The 12,348-nt window shown below is 38.6% G+C and overlaps 1 protein-coding gene across 2 annotated transcripts in view; it reads right to left on the bottom strand.

Moving 5' to 3' along the window:
• Positions 1–3,379: 3,379 nt before the first annotated feature.
• The window catches only part of LOC131360365 (A disintegrin and metalloproteinase with thrombospondin motifs 7), a 70,710-nt gene continuing 61,741 nt past the window's right edge, over positions 3,380–12,348 (bottom strand). The window contains exon 24 of one of the 2 annotated variants that reach the window (XM_058400766.1): positions 3,380–5,047. In XM_058400766.1, coding sequence (XP_058256749.1) covers positions 4,899–5,047 — 149 coding nt within the window. In that variant the 3' untranslated portion in view covers positions 3,380–4,898. Of the gene's footprint in view, positions 5,048–10,117; positions 10,354–12,348 lie in introns of those variants that run through there. The other variant, XM_058400767.1, reaches the window with a different exon arrangement.

The raw sequence follows: 12,348 nt of genomic DNA, 5'->3' as shown, positions 1-12,348 counted from the left end.
CCAGGCATCTTAATGAGCTGCAAACTCAGAACCTGAACTAAAAAAAACTTTGAAGGTACACTCTCAGAAAGAAAGGTACAAAACTGTACCTTTTAAGGTACAAGTGGTCGTCGCTGGGGTGGTACGCTGAAGGGTACAATTTTGTACCTCTAGTTGTACCTTTATAACTCGTTTTGGGAACATAATTGTACCCTAAGGACATATTGTGTACCTTTACAGGCACCATTATATTTTTTGTTCCCCTAGGATACCCATGGTACCCTTTTTTCTGACAGTGTAACGTGACTAAAACAGGCACAGTTTTCCACAAGGAGGCGCTGTTTCACTTCTCTAGTCCTTCAAACCTCAGAAAGGTTTTCAGTTCACTGTCCAGCTTTTGTCTGGTGTATTGAATGTTGAGGACATTTTAGATTTAAAATCATCACCAAACAGTAGCAGCTGGAATCATAGGCTGTCTTTAAATGATACTACAATCAAAAGATTATGAGCATGTTCAATAAAAAAAAGCAGCTTCATGCAAGAAAAAAGCCTTTAAAATGACACCCTTATCAGCATATTGGTCTATGTAATTGGGTTAATTGTTTAATACATTACCCACAAAGCCATTCAATGATTTAGCCCTTGCTTCATCTTGCTACAGCAGAGATTTAATCCTTTAGTCTGTCCTGCTCTCTCATCTCCTCACCTGCACCCACTGATCAAACAGATCAGCCTCATACAATACCACAGTTTTGGCATTGATTAAGAAAGCATTAAAAAATACACAACATAGCTAAACATTTGCAGACACCTGACCATCATGCTCATGTGTGGTTCTTCCCCAAATTTTTGTCTAAAATGCTGCTGTACACAGTAATTTTCCTTCACTGGAACTGGAAGAGACTCAAACCCTGTTCCAGCATGACAGTGTTCCTGTGCACAAAGCACAAAGGTCTATGAAGACATGGTGTGGAGGTTAAGGTTGGAGCGGAAGAACTCAAGTGTCCTGCACTGAGCCCTGACTCTGACTCAACCCCACTGAACACCTTTGGGATGAACTGGAACTGGAGTCTCCTTACTCTTACAACATCGGTGTCTGATCTCACTAATGCTCTTGTAGCTGAATGAAGACAAATCCCCACAGCTTTGCTCCAACATCTAGTGATAAGTAGAGCAGAGTTTAATATAACAGCAGAGAGGGGATAAATCTGGAATGGGACGTTCAACAAGCACATCGGAGTGTGATGGTCAGGGGTCCACAAACTTTAGGTCAGACGTTAAAATACATCGTATCTCGCATCAGTATACATTCTTTATATGCACAAATTCAGCGGGTAAAATAAGTATTGAACACGTCACCAATATATTTCTAAAGGTGCGATTGATATGGAATTTTCACCAGATGTTGGTAAAGACACATGTAATCCACACATGCAAAGAAACCAAACCACAGACGTCCATAAATTAAGATTAAGAGAGTGCTTTGCTTTTACGCATCTTGAGATGTTTCTTGCATGACACCTTGGTAATCATCACTTAGGACTGAAGCATCCATCCATTTTCTATACCCATTTTATTCCTAATTAGGGTCACAGGGATCTGCTGGAGCCTATCCCAGCACACATTGGGCAAAAGGCAGGGGTACACCCTGGACAGGTCACCAGTCCATCACAGGGCCACAGATAACCACACACACTCCTATGGGCAATTTAGAATGACCAATCAACCTAATATACAAGTTTTTGGACTGTGGGCAGAAACTAGAGTAAACCCACTCAGGCACATAGAGAACATGCAAACTCTACACAGAAAGGCCCCTACCTTTTCGAACCCAGGATTCAAACCCAGGACCTTCTTACTGTGAGAGAACAGTGCAAACCACTAAGCCACTGTGCTGCCAGGGACTGAACCAGCTGATATTAATTTGCACTGACCAAGGGCAGGATTGGCGGTGTCTTGGCTTTCCATGCCTTTTTGCACCTCCCTTTCTTCATGTGTTCAATACTTTTTCCCTGTGTCACTTCACATTATTACACATAACATCATTTATGGAGATCTATGTTTTGATTTCTCTGCATGTGTGGATTGCATGGGTTGTTACCAACATCTGGTGAAAATTCTCTGTCAATAGGACCTTTAGAGACATATTTACTGAGAACAATGGTGACGTGTTCAATACTTATTTTACATGCTGTATGATATATAGGTGATATACTGCATTTTAAAGGAAAAGAGACCCTCAACAAGGCATGGGATCCCTTTCTAGAACCTTCAACCCAATGGTCAACATCTAATCTGTACCAAGAAGAAAAAAAGGCATTTTCGTGAATATCTACATTTAATATAAGAAACAATGGTTAGATCCCAATCCCAATAAAATAAGACATTTTCAAGTCCAGGAATAGTGTCTCTTAGTTCAGGAGGTTAATTCAAATTCACGAGTGAGATTTGAGCCACAGCATCGAGCAGGGGGACGAACCGCATGTTTCCTTCTATCGCTAAAGGAAAATATCATTAGTGTATTTTTTCTTCAGGGTGGACTTCTCTCTTTAGGGGATCTGAGCGCTGGAACAGCAGGAGCGAAAACACTTTGAAGCTGATAAGGCCACGAGATCTCATGAAAATGTCATGCTAAAAACGTGAACTAAATCATGACACCTTCCAATTTAAAGATATAAAAATACTACATGGAGCAGGGCTATAATTATCCAGTATGCAGATCTTTGTTCTTTGGTGTCTACATGCATAGGGGTGTGTGTATGTGTGTGTGTGTGCAGAATAAAATTAAGCAAATGTGTAGTAATTACGTAGCAATCATAATGATTTAAGGCTGAGATAAAAAAAATAAAATAAATCCAGACAGACAAAAAATGATGAATACAAAAGTCTAAACACGAGAGTGCTGAAGACACAAAAAGAAGCTTTTCACAGCCTCTTGGAATGTTATTAGCAGTGGTGATGTGAATGTGCTGCACATAATATAATTAAAAAAAAATATAATGACATAATTACCATATAATTATCAAATTACCTTCATTAAAGGCAAGGCACTACAGAAAAATATGGTATTTCTAACGGTTTTAAAAAATGTAACATTAATTATTTTTATTTATTTGACTAGCGTTTATTTATTTATTTTTCTATTTATTCCTTTATTTATTATTATAATAGATACAGTTTTTGTTGTTTTCAAACTTGGGACTTTATATAAATGTACATGATGGATGATGTTAGAATTCAAATGCTCATTTCATCATGACCCTATGCTCCAGACAGGCATCTATCAGCTTCATTTATTTACTTAATGCTTTAATCAAAAATTAGATTTTTCTTTAATGCCATTTTCGGTAGAAAATTATATTAAAAATATTGAAAGTCTAAACATTTTGGAACACTCCTCCGTAATAAGTTTTTAATAAGGGTTAGAAATGAACAAGGACAATTTCATGAATTCAGGTCATGTAGACATATAAAAAAAAAAAATCTGAGCAGAAAAGAATTGGCAAATCAGGAAAAAAAACTTATCTAAGATATATGACACAACATGATTGTGAAGTGGGCGGAGCTTAAGGTCGACGCTTATGGTGCTAAGGTCCAGATTATGCGTGGGTGCGAGTGGACCAAAACGATCGCAAATTTCACAAATATTACTTTCAAGACCAAATCTACATTTTTGTTTTATCCTAGCATTTGTCCCGTGCAATGGCAGGGTCCACTGTTTTTAGCAGATCATTCGATCCACATGATTTGGCACAGGTTTTATGCCGGATGCCCTTCCTGATGCAACCTTCCCATTTTTATCCAGGCTTGGGACTGGCACTGAGAGTTAACGCTTCAGTGACTGGGTTGGCACCCTGCTCGGGAATCAAACCCGGGCCACAGCAACGATCCTGCTGCTGGACCACCAGGAGGCCAAGACCAAATCTACATTAACACTCCCTTTAACATTTAGAACAAATTTCCCAAAACGATGCGATGGCACAAAAATCATGTTGGTGTCATTTTCCCAATTGATATTTAGTACCAGTGTAAAAGTTGATGCTTCGTTAACACACATTTACATTTCTATCAGATCTTTTTTTTTCAAGTAGACACCGGCCCACAAACCCCAGACTTGAGTTTGGGCCATAAAGTGGCCCATAGCACCATGTTTTTTTGTTTTTTTTGGCAGCACTTTCTTTACACTTCCTTGAGGTTTATACATTGATTAGGTAATAGCTGCAATCAGTAGAAAGCATTGTTTGAACTTATGTAGCTCATTTTGTAAGAAGCTTAATAAACCAGAACTACATGCTTATCTAGAAGGCTAGACAGAAATTCAGTCCCACTGTAAATTTATGAGTACAAAAAAAATGGCCATAAATTGCTATTGCTTGTCTGTTCTGTTGAAAATAAAGATGAATTCATCCTAAAAAAGAATGAATGAATTATTGCTATAGACAAATTTGGCGCTTGGCTGATAAGCTTCTTATCCTTATTCTATTCTTGACTTTCCCCTGACGGAGATTAAAATAGGTATATCTCATCTCATCTCTCATCTCATCTCACATGGTGGTATGCAAAATCCTCCGTATCTGCCGACTGTAAAGTTTTTCAATCACTACCCTGAGCTGTCTAGAATTAGTGACTCGATGCTATTGAATACTATAGTTAGAATCCTCAAAACACTGCGTTATTCATCTGAGGCGCTTCATCAATGCTAAAAACTCAATATCAACAAAGATTATGGTTTAATGCTACAGAATAACGGATAAAGCCTTGGTACCTTTGCAGGATTCTGCAGGTCAGTGAAGACAAAAAGCTTTTGATAAGCCTTGTCCTAGATTTGGTGTGTGTGTGAGTGTGTGTGTTTTTAGAAAAACCCCCAGAAAGTCAGAATTCCCCTGGTACACAAAGTTCTCCCAGCTCCTCCTCCTGTCTCAGCGGCGGGTGGCTCGCTCGTTACCACGTCCTCCCAAACCGCAGGTTTTGCAGCACTGAGCTCGAACTGCATGTTGCTGACATCGGCCGAGCCACTGGAGCTTTCGGCAGAGGCGGAAAGTCAGACGGTCGCGTAAACACTCCTGACCTGGAAAACACACAGGGAACATTTGGAATGAGAGTGCTGCTTCTGTAAGGGAAAAGCTTCTAAAAGTGGCAGTCGGACTAAGGAACCAGGTCAAACAGGTCACTACCGTCCTGCGGTGTCAAAAATCACATCCAAGGAAATGGCTTGGGTGATGGGATTTGGTTCTCTACAGCTAGTAGTGTTCTAGGTACAACACCGCCCACTAAATCTGATGGAACCACAGGATTAACTAAATATGAAGAGCAAAGAGATGTTTGTTCAGCAGTGAAGGATTTCTGACCGCTCACACATGTCCACCAGGCCAATATCTTAAACAATCAGATACCAAGTTTCTTGTATGTCTGAGTTACTCTATACATGTTTACAGGTTTATAATCTGTTATTCTGAAAAATTACTCTATTTGATAAAAAAGATACCTTATTCATGCCCTAACAGTGTATAAGGACGGAATTGTGTTCTAAAAAGCATCTGTCACATAACTACTACCAAGTCCATCTTTGTCTCGAAAGCCAACAGTGACTCAGCTGTTTGGATAACCAGGGGAAGTTCATTCTAGCACCTGTGTGCCAGGACAGAGAAGAGCCAGCATGTCTTGCATCTGGGTCTGGGTGAACTGTGCTAGAGGTTTGAATGGAGCATGGCGCAAGGTGAGGTGGGGTAAGTGCTGTAAGGTAAGAGGGTGCTGGTCTGGTTTTGTGTTAGTATGCAAACATGAACGGTAAATCTGATGCAGTCAGCTGCAGGAAGCCATCGGAGATACCGGAGCAATGGGGAAGGGGTGTAGGGGAACTTGTACAGCTTGAAAACAGCAGAACAAACAGAGACTGTAAGATCACCTGTGGATCCTTCAGACATTCTAAAGGAGAAACCTGCATGACCATTTCATTTTAGGTTCAAAACATACTGTAAGAAGAGAAAGGAGAAGAGGCTGGTTGTCCAAAACTACCCCATGGTAGTTTCTATCAATACATACATCCTGATACTGGTTCACTAGGCCATGGACTAAGGATAAAAACTGATGAGGAAGAACTGAGAAGTAATATATGAAGACAAGCACAAAGACCAACAATACTACAAAATCAGCAATTCTATACGATACAACATTTCTAGAGGCAAGAAACTACTCCAACTGAGTCAAAAGTCAGAATCCTTGCTTTCTAGTAACAAATAAATTCAGGATAGAACAAATAACGCTATGTTTCTGCTGAAAGGGAGGAAAAGGGGGGATGAGTGTCATCAGCATAGGAAAAGTCAGAATCCTTCGTTTCCAGTAAAGAATAAATTCAAGATAAAACAATTAAAGCTATGTTCTTGCATAAAGGGAGGAAAAGACAGAATGAGTGTCATCAGCATAGCAGGTGTATAAAAAAAATCCATGTTTGGATATAACCTTACTAAAACGAGGTGGAGAGAGGGAACAAAAGCAGACCCAGCACTGAGCCATGTGGGACACCTGTGGAAGATCCCCTCCATGTAAGAAGTAAAGCCACACTGCGACACAGAAGCTTCTTGTGATTGTAGAAAATGGCTGACACGTAAAGGACAATGAGAACAACGACAAAAAAATTGCCCCGAAACTAGGGTTATTTTATGTAGGTTATTTTACGTCAGGGGAGTTCTGAGTTTCCCCTCAGACCCTCATGCTGCTCACATTGACAAGGCCAATGGAAGAAAAAAAGTAGAGGAGAGGAAGGATAAGATTGAGTATAAAATCAACAGCAAGACCAAAAAAAGGTAAGTTCCAGACATCGATTCACCTTTCATGGAAATATAACTGAACATGTTGTTGTGTTTCATCATAAATAATATATATTCAGTGTAATATATGTTTGTATGGTACGCTGTCAAATGCTCAAACCCTTCATCCTGAGAGAGAGAAAGAGAGAGAGAGAGAGAGGGATATAGAAAGCCAGGGAGAGAAAGCCAGGGAGAGAGATAGAGAGTCAGAGAGGGATATAGAAAGCGAGGCAGAGAGAGAGGGAGAGAGAGAGAGAGAAATAGAGGGAAAGAGAAAGAGAGAGAAAGAGAGAGAGAAGCAGATAGGGATATAGAAAGCAAGGCAGAGAGAGAGAGAGTGAGAGAGAGAGAGAGAGAGAGAGAGAGAATGAATATGGGAGAGAGAGAGAGAGAGAGAGAGAGAGAGAGAGAGAGAGAGAGGGATATAGAAAGCCAGGGAGAGAAAGCCAGGGAGAGAGAGAGAGAGTCAGAGAGGGATATAGAAAGCGAGGCAGAGAGAGAGGGAGAGGGAAAGAGAAAGAGAGAGAAAGAGAGAGAGAAGCAGATAGGGATATAGAAAGCAAGGCAGAGAGAGAGAGAGTGAGAGAGAGAGAGAGAGAATGAATATGGGAGAGAGAGAGAGAGAGGCAGAGAGAGAGAGAGAGAGAGAGAGAGAGAGAGAGAGAGAATGTATATAGGAGAGAGAGAGAGCGAGAGAGAGAGAGGCAGAGAGAGAGAGAGAGAGAGAGAGAGAGAGAGAGAGAGAGAGAATGAATATGGGAGAGAGAGAGAGAGAGAGAGAGGCAGAGAGAGAGAGAGAGAGAGAGAGAGAGGGAGAGAGAGAGGGAGGGAGAGAGAATACATTACATGCTACCAGAAGGAATGAATTTCAGCTTCGCCAAGAGCAAAACACGTCATGTTACTGATGTCAGGCTGAAAAGCCTAGAGGCAGCTAGAGAAAAGATTTTAATTGCTTGCATGAATCATGAATCCTGAATCACCTCCTTTTTCAGGGAGAGAAGGACAAATCTATACAGAAATGAAACATCAGTGCCTGCCTCAGGTACGTTCACCTGGAGAAAAATAATGCTGAGCAGGATAGATCTAAGAGCATGAGGCCATTGACTCTATTTTTTTTTTTTGATAGATGACAAAATTCTAATGTGAAATGGACCAAGTATGAAAATCTGTTCTTTTTTTGTTCTTTAATAAGTATAAACATTATCTCTGGTAAATTACTGTGGTGTAAAAGGAATAAAACACTTCAGAGTCTGCTGTAATGTAATATAATCAACCAAATGTTCACAACACCATTGAAACGTTTGTATGAGTTTTTCATACATTATCTACAAAAGAAATTCACCAAGCTCTCATTTCAGTATATTGAATGTGTCTGAGGTCAATCTCCCTAGGTTACATGGTTTAGTATCTGTACAAATAATCCAAAAAACCCTCATGAACACCAGAGTGGTGAGTGCAACACCTTCATCATGAACTGAATTCTGGAGAAGGTTTATTTAAGCTGATAAACCATCTAGACGTTTTCTGGACCCTCAGCAGTGACCTCGCTACACAAAAAGGGCCAAACTCCAGCTGCAAGTCCTGGAGTGAACCCCATTCCACCTCGTCTCACTACGCTGCCAAGTTCTGGCAAATGGTTCGTAAGAAAAAAAGAAGAAGGCTGTGTTTGTTTAAACACTGTACATCGAGCGCTAAATCCAGAGGTCTTCTGTGGAAGAGAACGTCCAATACCAAGGATACCAAAACATTTAAAGACAAACGAAATGGTTTACAAGAGAAACATCACTTCATTAGTAACCCGTCTTCAAAACAAAACAAAACAAGTTAGTGAAAGAGCGCCGTCTAGAGTTCAGGCCTCACATCAGTGACCTCATAACTAGCCCAGATGGAGAGCAGCGATAATGCAGGATTAGACTGGTAATTGGTCTGTAGATGAAAGTGTGCTGATATTTTAATAAGGGGATTTATCTGATAATGACAAGCAAGCAATTTGGAAGCAGTGATTAAAACCTGGGATGTAAAGAAGAAGGCGGGATCGGTAAAGATCAAATCTACAAAAATGAAAGGAAATTGCTATGAGTGGAAGTTAAGTAAGAAATGATGATGTTCTAGGAGAAGAATCAATGACATAATAATAAGTTGGGGGAACTGCGGTGGATTAGTGGTTCGTCTCACACCTCCGGGGCTCAGGGATTGATTCCTGCCACTGCCCCATATGTGTGTGTGTGTTTGTGAATGGGTGTGTGTGTGATTTAATTCTGCATTTGGTTGGTACCCCACCCAGGCTATTCCCCTCCTCATTCCTGAGTCCCCTGGGATGGACTCCAGATTTCACACCACTGTGTAGGTGTAGAAAATGGACGGGAAAAAAGAAGAGACAGAGAGAAAATGAATGAAGACGGTAATAAAACAAAAGAAAGAAAGAAAGAAAGAAAGAAAGAAAGAAAGAAAGAAAGAAAGAAAGAAAGAAAGAAAGAAAGAACAAGCAAATGAAAGAAAGAACCATCAAACGAAAGAAAGAACAAAATAATGAAAGAACTAACAAAAGAAAAAACTAAAAAAAGAACTAACAAAAGGAAGAAAGAACTAACAAACAAATGAATGAATGAAAGAAGAAACAAACAAAAGGACTAATGAACGAACAAACAAACAAACAAACAAACAAAAGAAAGAAGATAATAAATAAACAAAAAAATAAAAAAACAAAACAAAAATGAAGTTTAAACAAAAGGATATAAAATAAAAGGAAATGAAGAAAGAAAGATGATAAATAAATAGATAATTAAATTAATTAATTAATTTAAAAAAATGCAGAAATGAAGGCTAAACAAAAGGATATAAAATAGAAAGAAAGAAAGAAAGAAAAACCAAAACAAATAAATACAGGAGAGAAAATGAAATAGCAATAAGGGAAGAAAAAAAGAAAGAGCAAAAAGAAAATAGAAAGAAAGAAAGAAAGAAAGAAAGAATAAAAAAAAAAAAAAAGAAGAGACTGGAGAATTAGAGGAAATGAAAGGCATTGTTTTGTCAGGTGAAGAGCTGGCTGCATGTCTGGAGGTTTGTGGAAATCACAGCCATTATGGTTTCTGCTGTATTTTTAATAAATGATGGAGGAGAAGGAGAACTGTGGTGCTGATGAAATGCAGAATGCTGAGAATCGTGAAAGAAACCTTCAGGAATGTTTATAATACACTACATAAGGGAGCAGAATAAATAAAAAGGAAAAATTTATTATTGAAGTGAAATATATATTTCTTTTTTCAGTCAAACAGAGCTGATTCCCAGAGCTGTTAAATTTCTTGAGAAAAACAGATCCGGTTGATTTCTAGCGAATGATTTTCTCAGTGTGAAGCTGAGCGTATCTTCGTAGGGATTCGTTCACATCGAGACTCGAAGCTCAGAGTCATTTTCCCATGTTGCTGCTGATGCAGTATGCTGACAGTGCAGAAGGGTCAGGGTCTTCGTCGGGGTCAGGGTCAGGGTCACAGTGACATCGAGCTCCCACGATGCACCCCTTCCTGCCCAGTGACACACACACCCTGGGACTCCTGCGGCTGGGAGCGATCTGCTGTGAGACATCAGATCTATTTCAGTACAGGATGCTGATGGAAGGCTGCAGATGTGCTGAGAAGTGGATTGATAACAGCAAAGTCTCAATAGAAGACATGTTCATAATGACGAGTGGAATAGTGTGTACATTTTAATAATAAAAAAACATTCAAAACTGAAACAACTCCTGACTGAAAGAAGGAAAGAAAGAGAGAAAATTAAAAATAAGAAATAAAAAGAAAGTAAAGAAATTAAGAATTAGAAATGAAAGTTAGAAAAAGAAAGAAAGAAAGAAAGAAAGAAAGAAAGAAAGAAAGAAAGAAAGAAAGAAAGAAAGAAAAATTTGAAAAAAGAAAGAAAGTAAGAAATAAAATCAAAGTAAAGAAATTAAGAATTAGAAATGAAAGTTAGAAAAAGAAAGTAAAGGAATTCAAAATAAGAAATGAAATTTAAAGAAAGAAAGAAAGAAAGAAAGAAAGAAAGAAAGAAAGAAAGAAAGTAAGAAATAAAATCAAAGTAAAGAAATTAAGAATTAGAAATGAAAGTTAGAAAAAGAAAGTAAAGGAATTCAAAATAAGAAATGAAATTTAAAGAAAGAAAGAAAGAAAGAAAGAAAGAAAGAAAGAAAGAAAGAAAGAAAGAAAGAAAGAAAGAAAGAAAGAAAGAAAGAAGAAATGAAAAATACAAAATAAAAGTTAAAAAAAGACAGAAAGAAAGAGCAGGCATGACAGAGAGAAAAAAGAAGAAAGACAATAATAAAACAAAAGGAAGGAAAAGGAAAAAACAGGAAGGAAAATATAAAACAATTCACCTCCGTATCTACTGTGTGATTTTCATTTCTTAAGAACATGACCCTCATCCTTCCTCTGGAAACTCCAAATCCCACCTCTGGGAGTCTGTAGCCACACCCACTTCCCCAGCTTCCACCAGTTCCACCAGTTCAACTTTCCCAGTCTCATTTCCTCATCAGTTCCTTATTAGCCTCATTTACTTTAGTGTATACATATACACAGACTAATAAATCTGTTTGTGTGTGTGTGTGTGTTTCACCCATCAGTCTGCTTCTACCACCATGTTTATCTAAAAGAAAGAAAGAAAGAAAGAAAGAAAGAAAGAAAGAAAGAACAAACAAACTAACAAAAGAAAGAAAGAACTAAGAAATGAATGAAAGAACTAAAAAACGAACAAATGAAAGAAAGAACTAACGAAGAAAAGAAAGAAAAAACGAATGAATGAAAGAATGAACTAACAAACGAAAGAAAGAACAAATGAATTGAAAGAAAGAACTAATGAACAAAAGAAAGAAAGAAACAAGAGAAAGAAAGAACAAATAAAATAGAAAGAAAAAACAAACGAAATAAACAAACAAACAAAAGAAAGAACTAGCAAATGAAAGGAAGAAAGAATTAACAACCAAAAGAAAGAAAGAACTAACAAATAAACGAAAGAAAGAAAGAAAGAAAGAAAGAAAGAAAGAAAGAAAGAAAGAAAGAAAGAAATGTGTTTCAAGTGGAGAAAGGCCCTCCTCTCCTTGCAGCTTCCTCTCCTTGAAAGATCACTGTGGATGTAGGAGTAGCAGAGTATGTATAACAGATTTTACTGAAAATGCACACACACACACACACACACACAGAGACACACACACACAGACACACACACACACTCACAGAGACACACACACACACACAGAGACACACACACAGACACACACACACACAGAGACACACACACACACACACACACAGAGAGACACACACACACACACACACAGAGACACACACACACACAGAGACACACACACACACACACAGAGACACACACACACACACACACAGACACACACACACAGAGACACACACACACACACTTCCTGCATTTGCATCATTTATTCCCCTCTGAGAAAAAAACAAAACAAAATTCTTTGACCCTCAGCCATCAATGCAGGTCATTTATCTCCATCTCTTCTGCGCCCCATCCATCTTCCACCCCCAATCACACACAAACACACACACAG

The sequence above is a fragment of the Hemibagrus wyckioides genome, linkage group LG10, assembly GCF_019097595.1.
Source record: "Hemibagrus wyckioides isolate EC202008001 linkage group LG10, SWU_Hwy_1.0, whole genome shotgun sequence".
NCBI lineage: Eukaryota > Metazoa > Chordata > Actinopteri > Siluriformes > Bagridae > Hemibagrus > Hemibagrus wyckioides.
Note: the sequence above shows the minus strand (reverse complement) of the source record. Positions and strands in the feature narration are given on the sequence as shown.